The following is a 12,512-nucleotide window of genomic DNA, read 5'->3' on the forward strand; positions in this document are numbered from 1 at the left end:
ACTCCTCTGCAAAGGTGTATAGGTCTTCAGAGGCAGTAAGATATGAGAGGAGAGCTGCCCTGCCATCTCATCAGCTCCTTGGACCAGTATTTAATCTCAAGAGCCAGCAGCCTTCTGTCCATCGGGCTAAGGCTCCACTCCTCAGGTTCACCCCCAGGATACAAGCCAGCACCGGCAGCAAAATCTTGAGGGCCGTATGGGTCACGATCTTAACGATCTTCAGGCACAGCATGGATAGCTGCTCGAACGTCAGCTTTAGCCAACAACAGTGTAGGGTTTTGTCAATATCTTAATTTTGTTTTGCCTCTCAGATGACACCCTATTCCCTATATAATGCACTACTTTTCACCAGAACCCTATCTAAAGAGACTTACGTTATTCTTCATGCCATGCTTGATCACTCTCCATTGGCTGGATAAAAAAATATATATATATTTTAGTTGGTGTTCACTGGTGTTAATGAAGTTACCGTGTCACCAGATAGCCATTAGCTATAACAAGAGTCTATTCCGTTAATAGTGACTACTGAGTACATGAGCCATTTGTTCTAGGCTTATGGTTAGAGTGAAGGGTACGGTTGAGGTTGTGTGTAGTGATTGCTGTTATTGTATTTGAGGTTAGTGAAAGACATGGGATATACTCATCCGTTAGACTTCAACTTCTCAGGTAGTTGAGGAGGATTGGAGCACAGCCTTTCGCTATGTTGAGAGAAGGCATTAGAGTCCTCTGAGCCTCTTTCTCCAGCTGCTCAGTGGTAGACCTCCGGTCCATTTTAACCACACCTGGGTCCCTGAGAGGACTCTCGGGAACCACAAAGAGAAATATGGAGTTGAATCTTAAGTTATATGGGATTGATTTGCACTTTTCTCACCAAAGTACGTTCATCTCTAGGAGACAGAACGCATCTCCTTCCTGAGCGGTATGACGGCTGCGTGGTCCCATGGTGATTATACTTGCGTACTATTGTTTGTTCAGATGAACGTGGTACCTTCAGGCGTTTGGAAATTGCTCCCAAGGATGAACCAGACTTGTGGAGGTCTACAATTTTTTGGGGAGGTCTTGGCTGATTTCTTTTTATTTTCCCATGATGTCAAGCAAAGAGGCACTGAGTTTGAAGGTAGGCCTTGAAATACATCCACAGGTACACCTCCAATTGACTCAAATGATGTCAATTAGCCTATCAGAAGCTTCTAAAGCCATGACATAATTTTCTGGAATTTTCCAAACTGTTTAAAGGCACAGTCAACTTAGTGTATGTCAACTTCTGACCCACTGGAATTGGGATACAGTGAATTATAAGTGAAATAATCTGTCTGTAAACAATTGTTGGAAAAATGACTTGTGTCATGCACAAAGTAGATGTCCTAACCGACTTGCCAAAACTCTGGTTTATTAACAAGAAATTTGTGGAGTGGTTGAAAAACAAGTTTTAATGACTCCAACATAAGTGTATGCGAACTTCCGACTTCAACTGCATTCGGAAACTATTCAGACCCCTTTACTTTTTCCACATTTTGTTACATTACATCCTTATTCTAACATGGATTGAATTGTTTTTTCCCTCATCAATCTACACACAATAGCCCATATTGACAAAGTAAAAATTGTTTTTTTAGAAATATGACATTTACATAAGTTTTCAGACCCTTTACTCAGTATTTTGTTAAAGCCCCTTTGGCAGCGATTACAGCCTCGAGTCTTCTTGGGTATGATGCTACAAGCCTGTATTTGGGGAGTTTCTCCCATTCTTCTCTGCAGATCCTCTCAAATTCTGTCCTGGGCTCTGGCTGGGCCACTCAAGGACATTCAGAGACTTGTCCCGAAGCTACTCCTGCGTTGTCTTGGCTGTGTGCTTAGGGTTGTTGTCCTGCTGAAAGGTGAACCTTCACCCCAGTCAGGTGCTGAGCACTCTGGAGCAGGTTTTCATCAAGAATCTCTCTTTACTTTGCTCCGTTCATCTTTCCCTCGATCCTGACTCGTCTCCCAGTCACTGCTGCTGAACAACATCCCCACAGCATGATGTCACCACCATGCTTCACCGTAGGGATGGTGCCAGGTTTACTGCAGACGTGACACATGGCATTTAGGCCAAAGAGTTCCATTTTGGTTTCATCAGACCAGAGGATCTTGGTTCTCATGGTCTGAGAATCCTTTAGGTGCCTTTTGGCAAACTCCAAGCGGGCTGTCATGTGCCTTTTACTGAGGAGTGTCTTCCGTCTGGCCACTCTACCATAAAGGCCTGATTTGGTGGCGTGCTGCAGAGATGGTTGTCCTTCTGGAAGGTTCTCCCATCTCCACAGAGGAACTCTAGAGCTCTGTCAGAGTGACCATCGGGTTCTTGGTCACCTCCCTGACCAAGGCCCTTTTCCCACGATTGCTCAGTTTGGCCGGGCGGCCAGCTCTAGGAAGAGTCTAGGTGGTTCCAAACTTCTTCCATTTAAGAATGATGGAGGCCACTGTGTTCTTGGGGACCTTCAATGCTGCAGACATTTTTTGGTACCCTTCCCCAGATCTGTGCCTCGACACAATCCTATCTCGGAGCTCTACTGACAATTCCTTTGACCTCATGACTTGGTTTTTGCTCTGACATACACTGTCACCTGTGGGACCTTATATAGACAGGTGTGTGCCTTTCCAAATCATGTCCAATCAATGGAATTGACCACAGGTGGACTCCATTCAAGTTGTAAACATCTCAAGGATGATCAATGGAAACAATATGCACCTGAGCTCAATTTCGAGTCTCATAGCAAAGGGTCTGAATACTTTTCTAAAAACCAGTTTTTTCTTTGTCATTATGGGGTATTGTGTGTAGATTGATGCAAAAAAATATATATTTCATCCATTTTAGAATAAGGCTATAACAAAGCAAAATGTGGAAAAAGTCAAGGGGTCTGAATACTTTCCCAATGCACTGTATATATATTTTACAAAGTGCAGAAAACCACCTTCTCCTTTAACTCTAGTGTGGTTATATTATAAGCCACAAGCTGGTTGTCAACATTCCAAACAACAGCCCTGTTCCGTCTGTGACATGTACTCTGTAGTTAGAGCGTGCATGATTAGTGTGCCCTTCTGAATTTCCTGTCAAATGTCCTTTTTATATGTGTCAGCATCTCACAACTTCAGCAATTCCTTCCTCGCCCCTCTGTTCTTTGCAAATCTCAAAGCCCCCATGTTCCCCTTGCTGCTTGTAAACCATCAAGTCACAATGTTTTTGAGGCCTGCAAAATCTCTCACTGCCCCATCTCCCCTGTTATATCTTTCCACATTCAGTAAGTTCTCATGCTTCACCTCAGACACAGATCTACTATGTAGCGTTAGCAGGGAATGGGGAGTAGAATTCCACCACATGGGAAAGCTGAAATGTCAGACTGATAAAAGGAATGAAGGAGTTGAGAGAGTGATGTATTGCTCACCCTCCTGTCCTTTCTCTCACCCTCCTCTGTATGTTACCATGGCAGCAGGGGGTGCGTGACAGTCATGTGAAAACAAAGCTGATTGGATTAAAATACTTTGTGTGATCAGGGGTCAGGTAAAACTGCACACGCACTAAACACACCATAAACTGATTATATATACACACAGACACAGGCAGACACACACACACACACACAAAATATTCACACAAAACACACACACACACAATCACATTAATGGCATAGAGCATGGCATACAAATTTAGACCACAGCGACATAGATACAATAGACAATGCATGACACGCTAACTTGATTAAAGACGTTTACTACAAAAGACTCGCAAAGACACAAATAGATGCACATAGTCCCTCATGTCTCCTGCACATGTTTTACTTACTTTAAAAAGCAAGAGCACCTTTAATTGATGACATCCAAGCCACATGCTGTAAACCTTGTTTGAGGGGAAATTCAATGACAGATCGTTGTTCCAAGCTTATGAAACATGGATTCATTCAGTCCAGGCCAAGAGCCTCACTAGACAGGATGTGAGGATAAAGGCCCACACACACAACTGTCCTATGTAAAGTACATGAGTTTAAATGATGGATGTGACCGTGCAACGTACATGCAGTGTTATCAGTTTCTACTACAGTAATACAAGCCCCTCTATTGTAGTTCTACAACTTAGACATAATCATATTTACTATAACAGTATTGAATAATATCAATAACAATCATTGTCATTAAACCAGTGTGTTTCTCTCCTCCCAGCTTTCCTTATGCTTCCCTGTCTCTTCCTGTTCCTCTTCTCTCACGCTCCCTCCAATCATTCAGCTCCCTCCCATCCAGCAGCTGCATGGTAGTGGACGATGGGGTTGTAAAAGCGAGGGCCGAAAGAGGAAGTCAGCGGGACCTTGTGAGTTATTATACCCCCACCCCCCAACGTACACACAGGGGCCTGGGAACTGTCCTCTTCTCATAGAGGACCACAGTGCAGCGTGGAGCAGGGCTGTTCTCCGGGCCTACTTCCTCCATCCCCATCTGTGTACCTTACCACCCCCTCACAGGCCTGCTATACGTCCACAGCCGTCATAACAACACATGAGCGTATATGTACAACAAGACAGCATTTGCTTCACAATAAAACCACTTGCTCACCATTGCCTAACAACAGATTTGTTCCCACCGTGATCACTTGCGGGTACTGCCCGAGGTGTCTGTTGCTGTGTGGCCCTAAACACGTCACAACGTGATAATTCATGGCAAAGTCATGGGTCTGGCAACAGAAATAGAAAATGTACGTAAATGTATGACTCAATGGGTCGGACATTATTACCGGGTACACCAAGATATAGACCATTTAAAACACAGTCAGATTTCACCTGTGGAGGCCCATGGTTATGGTGTTGAGATGCAGCATCTGGGTTTATTAATAGTGTCCTATCTGGATCCCTGGCCTCTGGTCTGAGAGAAAACTGTGAGGTGTGAATACCAGTCATGCCTTTCCTCTAACAGCTGGTGATGATACAATTAACCCCCGCCTGGAGAAATGCCAGTCTCACTCACTTTACACTCGGGACTCCCGAGTGGCGCAACAGTCTAAGGCACTGCACCTCAGTGCAAGAGGCGTCACTACAGTCCCTGGTTCGAATCCAGGCTGTATCACATCCGGCTGTGATTGAAAGGCCCATAGGGCGGAGCAGAATTGGCCCAGCGTCGTCCGGGTTTGGCCGGGGTAGGTCGTCATTGTAAATAAGAATTTGTTCTTAACTGACTTGCCTAGTTAAATAAATAAATAAAAAACACAATTTCTCTGTTTGTCAGACACTAACTCACAAACATGAACAAACACACACACCAGTGCTTTCATCTCACTTGCACCTCACTGATAAACACTCATCACTGATATAGAAGAACATCTGACTTACAACAGCAACACTTTTTTAAATTCTCTCTCTCCCCCCTCCCCTCTCTCTCTCTCTCCCCCCTCCCCTCCCTTTCTCTCTCTCTTTCTCCCCCCCTCTCCCCTCCCTCCCTTTCTCTCTCTCTCCCCATCCCCTCCCTCTCTCTCTCCCCCCTCTACCCTCCCTCCCTTTCTGTCTCTCTCCCCTCCCCTCCCTCTCTCTCTCCCACTCTCCCCTCCCTCCCTTCTCTCTCTCTCTCTCTCTCTCTCTTTCTCCCCCCTCTCCCCTCCCTTTCTCTCTCTCTCTCCCCTCTCCCCTCCCTTTCTCTCTCTATCTCTCACTCACTTTCTCACCCAGTCAGTGTGTCAGTGTGGTTAAAAGGCCATGGACTATGGCAGATTAGTTTGACCTTAGTGTACCGTGGGGCCAGAGAGACAGGATATGACTCCAGAGGGGAGAGAGCTGGCACCATGAACTCCAACTCCAGCCCATATACCAAGTCAAACATACGCATGCATTTGTTATTGTGTATTACAGAGGTCCTGGTATTGACCTGAGAACCTCAGGGCTCCCCATATTCCTCTAAATAATCTGCTCAAATCATATCAGCTCCAACTCTACCATACTACAAACAGACCTTGACCCAGCTAGGAGCTGGTTCCATGTATCATGTCTTTGAGTCTCCAGGTCATAAATATGACAGGGAAATAAACCCTGCAGAACCCAGCTCCCACTACTGGGGCCATCCTTTTCCCACAGTGCAGTATAAATAGCCCAGAATAGTGTAGGCCGGGTGACAGCATGGCCACTCAGGGAAGGATCCCACACGCAACAGCACATTCCAGCCCACCTGGCCTTGACAGCGCCCAGGTCACCTTTCAGGATATACATCCCCCTCCCGCCTCCCCAAATAACCTCACACCTTCAAACCGCTCCCCCCGCTGACCCTCTGCTTTCTCCATATCCCCCTCAGTAGGACCCCTTTGCTCTGAAAGCATCCAGGCTACCTCATGCCTGCCTCCTCGGCTCACGCTCAATGACCTTCCAACCCTGACCACTGTGGAACGCCATGACATGGCACGTTGGCGCGCCCAGAAAGAGGGGAGGGGGGTTTGAAAGTTGAAATGTTTTGAAAGCTGAAGCTCATTTATTGCATTTCTATTCAATTAAAAAACTTTAAAATGCTATTTGGAAAACCCTATCCATTATCACCTTAGCTGCTGTAGGTTAATTCACCTCAGTAAATCTATAAAAAAACACATAGACTATTAGCTATACAATTGTAATATGAAAAATGGGGGGAAATATATCGGACATATCTGTAAGCGACTATTTATTTACTAGTTGTGCACTCATTCTCCGAGAGTCGGTTTTTGTTTGTTTGGGGGATGTCCATAGACACCGCAGGAGTCGCGGGACAGGTTTAAAATAGCTTTTTGCCCGGCATCTCGCCAAAACCGTCAGCAGCGTCTCTAGACTGTTGCCTATTGCGCAGACTGCGCGTTGGGGTAGTTCATTTTACGTCCGCGAGAAGGCGAAGTTAGCCGTTTTAGAAAGTGGTTCACGTTTTGGTAAAAAGGCACATCCAGGAGGCAAATCCGGGGGACGCAGAAGAACATAACGAACTAACCACTGTTAAGGATTCAATTTGTTAGCACGGATGCAAGCGCTCAGTCAGATCAAGAATATAAGAGTTCTGAGCTTTGATCAACTGGGAACAATGTTGACCCGTAATTTATTTTCAATATATATTTTTTTATTGTATACATTTTTTTTTAATGAGAAATAATTACCTCACGTGCTTCTCACCAACTTGTTGTGATGTGGTTGTGAAGTAGCCTTAAGCATATTTCCATGTATGAACATCAAGTGCAATATGATATTGTGTGCTGCTGTAGAACCTGATTGGGTTTTGTAGGTCACACTGCATATCTCAGTCAGTGTGTGGAGACATTGTGGAGACCAAGGCCTAGTCACTTATCTATAGCCTAGTCATAACAAATAGTTGAGGGAATCAGTGGTTAGTTGTTATTTAAGGTCTGAACTTGTGACTTGACAAGACCAGAATTCAACAGTATTTATCGAACTTTATTGTCCAATGTGTATTGTCAGTCAATGTCGAAAGTCAACAAGGTAAAGGAATACCACAATGTGTAAATAACATTTGATATGGGTTTCTGTCAAGTCAATCACATACTGTAGTTGAATTATGAACACGTTTAATGATCTGGGTGTTCTCTATTTCCTGACATTAACATTGGCTCATGACATGATTAATGCAATGTGCTTCTTATTTTGGAAGTGCATTTCTGCAACTGTATCACTTCATCTCTAGCATAGACTAGAAACACTAAAGATATGTTGACGGTACAACATGAAAACAGTTGCCTCCAATGCAGTGTCCACCCTTGAAATATCTGTTTGGTGACAGTAGGCAAAGCTTGTCTCTCATTTTCTTGGATCTTGTAACCCATCTATTCCTCTAACCGACAGCCACTTTATATCGGGGTGTTGTGTGTGCATACCTTTTCTTATACCTCAACATCTCAACATGCCCTAAGGTCCTGCCCAGTGCTGTGTCGTGCAGACATGTATAGCTGTTTGTGGTTTCATTTCCTACGGATGTCTCAATGGGTTGGTGAGAAGGGGGAGGTAATCGGCCCTAAATATACCCGTTGCTTCCTGTCACCGGGAGGGGGGGGGGGGGGTTCTAACTAAGGCACAGCATCTCAGTGCTAGAGGCACCACTACAGACCCTGGTTCGATTCCAGGCTGTATCACAACCGGCCGTGATTGGGAGTCCCATAGGGCAGCGCACAATTGCCCCAGCGTTGTCCGGGTTAGAGTTTGGCTGGGTAGGCCTTCATTGTAAATAAGAATTTGTTCTTAACTGACTTGCCTAGTTAAATTAATAAAATAAATAAATAAAAAACTATCACCAAGTGTATAATTATTTTGATATTTTGGTCTGTGTTCAGATATTTTCTGTGGATTAGTCCAGGAGCCTACTAGGGGCCATGTTTCATAGATGAGTGTCGTGAATTACATGTAAACAACTCCACCAACCATCAATGACTTAATGTCGATATGTCTACCTCAGAGGAGGCTTGTGGTAGGAGCTATAAGAGGATGGGCTCATTGTAATGGCCAGAATGAAATTCATGAAACGGAGTCAAACGTGGTTTCCATATGTTTAATACCGTTACATTTATTCCATTCCAGCTTCCCACCAGCCTCCTCTGGTATAACTATATATTCGTCTCACTTGCCAACTATGCCGCTACAGAAGGTTACTTCCTTCTAGAATGACAACCAGTGATTTGGTTTCCCACGGCTATGAAATTGGGGTGGGGGAGTACCAATGAGGGGGGGTACCAATCCACGGGCAATCACTCTTCAGCCCTTTATCTGCCCTCTGACACCAATGTCCACCGCTATAAATCTATTGCCTGGCAGCTGGAGTCTTCCTGATAATCACTACAGTGGTGTGAACCACGCTACTTGACAAACACACACATTGAATCTCCAGAACTATACACACACAGATCTATACAGAACAATTCAATATCTGTTGGCCTACATCTTCCTCAATTGAACAGATCAATTCATCTTAGTTTGTATCCTTGTTTTGCCTCCCAAATCAGGAAATGGGTGCTACAGACTCAAATACATAATTTGTGACACTGCACTGTTCAATCAAAGACTCTGAAGTGAGTGGGGTAGTTTCCAGGTGTATGTCCTTGGTTATTAAACGTATTTGAGTTGTTTATAAAAACAGTCATGTTTTTTTAACATGTTTAACATGTTCTAGCCAATGCATCAAGAGAAGGATGAACAAACTGAAGTACAGCAACCAGGTGAAGCTGGTTGAGAGAATGCCAAGAGTGTTCAAAGCTGTCATCAAGGCTACTTTGAAGAATCTCAAATGTAAAATATATTTTGATTTGTTTAACACTTTTTTTTAACTGGTATTGTATGTCTCATTTTCAAGTAACTTATGGTCTTTGGATAAAGTGTCATTTTACGATCCAACTCATGATGTATCATAAAACTGTTTTGATATTTGTTGCATGAAATGTTTCTACAGCAGTGAATTTGTGTCCTGTCTGTTAAAAGAGAAGACAAGGTGTTTATTGAAGGCAGATGGTAGAACAGAGAAAGAGAAAGTGATGGCACTGTAAAGGAATAGAAAGCGAGCAAATGTCTTTTTTTTGTTGCTTTACATTGCATTGACCCTGCTGCCATAAGGGTTGTCTTGACATTGATTACCGCTACAATAGAGTTAGGTGGAATCCCCGAGGAGATCAATTTGCTCCCCCTGGACCCAGCTCTTTCATGAGCGGTGAATAGGTACAGCGGGAAGTCCCAACAGCAGGGGTCCTACAATGTTTCTCTAACAGAGTGTGAAGACAAACACATCACTGTGATGAGCTCTTTGTTTAGGTCATGAGCTTGTTATTTACACCTGGATCAGAATGATATGACCACGTCAACCTGCAATAATTGTTGTAATTATCTGTGGATACAGTAATAGATAATTAAGTTTGTTGTTATATTGGAGGTTGAATGATATCAATAAAGTGATGCTCTTTTGCTCAAACTGCATGATGGAAATAGGATGTTGATAAGATCACTAACCCGTTTCTAATATTGAACTATGTCAAGACCTACAATAACTCTAATGTATGGCATATCACCCACTATTTTACTGTAGACTACCAGATTGCTCAGTGACTGCTCTACTAGATTGCTCTGTAACTCATTTTTATTTACGTTGCTTTTTTACTAATCGATTGAAAGTTATTTTGTTCATCAAAACAACATTGACTGTAAATACTATGGTATAGATATTGAAGGGAATATTCTTTCACAAATACCAGTAAACCTGCCGATGAGGGCAACCTATAGTTGCACAATGTTTAAGTGGAAGTTAAAAGGCAGAACGGAAAATCGTCAACATCTCTGCGGAGAAAAATACTAAGAAATAAATCAACGGGTTAGTTTAGAATCGTACGAAGCTTTGAGAAGTTGAAAAGGAGTGAAAATTCCTCCGCGACAGAAAAAAAATGAAGTTAAATTCGAAAGGTGGATATTTAAAACAGTTCTACAATTAAAAGCACTCAAATATCTCAGTAATCCGATTGTAATGCAATGTTGGTTGGGTGAGTGTCAAGTGTATATTAAAATGTGACGACACTCAAACAGATAGGCCAACTCCTCAGATAGATCCTCCTCTGTAACTTCTGCGGAGGAATATATTTTCCTTTGAGTGACTTCAGTAGTGACGGGGTGAGGGGATAGTAGTGAAGAAGCTTTGACCAGGGTGACGTTGTCTTTTATAGGAAAATATAAACAAAAACGAATATTTTAAAGTTAGAACAGACGCGGAAGAAATAAAGGGAACGGGTGTTTTATAATTTTTTTACTCAGTAACAGTATTGTTCTTGGCGACAGACGTTTGAGTTCATTTCACCTAACCAGAGACGGAGCTCAGCCTCGCGCTGGCGACTCTATGTGGATTTTACAGAAAACATGGGCCAATTACCCGGTTTAGCTTCGGACAAAGTATTAGTCTTCGTCGTCTGCTGCATTCGGCTTTCTTTGGGTAAGATACTGCGATGTTTTTTTGAAATCCCTTTATTTTTTAACCTAAATCGTATTCTCTCGCAAGTTGCTTAGCATCTCTGCACACATGTCTGCATACCAACGCAGATGTGATTTTGACTTATTGATTCGCAAGGTGATTGGGCTACGTTTGATACAAAGTAACACATTTCGATACTTTGAAACTTTGTCACGTCAGTTTAGTAAATAGCCAGAAAGAACGTTGTAGTGGTTACATGGCCTTAGCAGCTCGAGTAAAGGTGAAGAATGGGAAAAAGTTACAGGACAGCTACTGTATTCTTTAGCAGTTTATTATTCAGGGTACATTGCATAGGCCTATTTATATTTTAAATATGTGATATAGTACACACAATATCACGTAAGATTGATAGATGGTGTTTAATTATAAATTATACTTAGTTGCCGAATTGTAGCTATATTGACTTTATTCTCGAGAGCTCGCACCGCTGCCCAGATGTTAGCTAACCATTGCGCTCGTCCATTATAGCTAGGGCTACAAGTGAAAGGAATTCAAAATGGTTGTGTTGTGTTAGCTGTGAAAGTCGGAATTAAAATGTACGAATAAATCTCTTCTTTGTCATTTAATTGAGGTTGATGGAGTGTAGATTTGAGATGTCTATATGGTATTTTTTTGTATTTTTTAAAATGTTTTGGCCGTATGTGTTTAATGCTTATTGCTGATTGGCTCAAACAATATTTTTTTCTGACAACACGCATATTGTCACATATTGACGATAATCACAACAATCATAGTGATAACAGTACTATTGTCAATAGAATCATTCAAATCATCACGCTATGAATTATTATGCTAATACCAATGATATAAATACAGAAATTGTTATTGTAAGGGACAGATCGAAATATACTGGGGGGGTGGTCCAAAATAGGGGAGAGTTGTCAAACTTTTTTTTTCTGCTTTGGGGAGGGACGGTAGTGCTTTTTCCCCCATTGGTTTACATTTGCTCTTCTGCTCGTATTTCCCCTATAACCAATGGCTTGAGTTATTTTTGATATTACCCATATAAAGTTGAGAAACATTTGTGAATGTTTGGTATTGTGTTGGTATTACTATCTCTCTGGGGTTAGGCCTATGCTTCTCTTCCTTTGTACAGTTGTTGGAAGTTTACATACACCTTAGCCAAATATATTTAAACTCAGTTTTTCACAATTCCTGACATTTAATCCTAATAAAAATTCCCTGTCTTAGGTCAGTTAGGATCACCACTTTATTTTAAGAATGTGAAATGTCAGAATAATAGAGGAGAGAAAGATTTATTTCAGCTTTTATTTCTTTCATCACATTCCCAGTGGGTCAGAAGTTTACATACACTCAATTAGTATTTGGTAGCATTGCCTTTAAATTGTTTAACTTGGGTCAAATATTTTGGGTAGCCTTCCACAAGCTTCCCACAATAAGTTGGGGGAATTTTGGCCCATTCCTCCTGACAGAGCTGGTGTAACTGAGTGAGGTTTGTAGGCCTCCTTGCTCGCACATGCTTTTTCAGTTCGGCCCACACATTTTCTATGGGATTGAGGTCAGGGCTTTGTGATGGCCACTCC

At 42.5% G+C, this 12,512-nt stretch overlaps 1 protein-coding gene across 2 annotated transcripts in view; it reads left to right on the plus strand.

Annotated features, from left to right (window-relative positions):
• Positions 1 to 10,603: 10,603 nt before the first annotated feature.
• The window catches only part of notch2 (notch receptor 2), a 55,381-nt gene continuing 53,472 nt past the window's right edge, over positions 10,604 to 12,512 (plus strand). For both annotated transcript variants that reach the window (XM_082956823.1, XM_014216483.3), the window contains exon 1: positions 10,604 to 10,929. In XM_082956823.1, coding sequence (XP_082812949.1) covers positions 10,857 to 10,929 — 73 coding nt within the window. In that variant the 5' untranslated portion in view covers positions 10,604 to 10,856. The remainder of the gene's footprint in view (positions 10,930 to 12,512) is intronic.

The sequence above is a fragment of the Salmo salar genome, chromosome 10 (genome assembly GCF_965601325.2).
Source record: "Salmo salar chromosome 10, fSalSal1, whole genome shotgun sequence".
Lineage (NCBI taxonomy): Eukaryota > Metazoa > Chordata > Actinopteri > Salmoniformes > Salmonidae > Salmo > Salmo salar.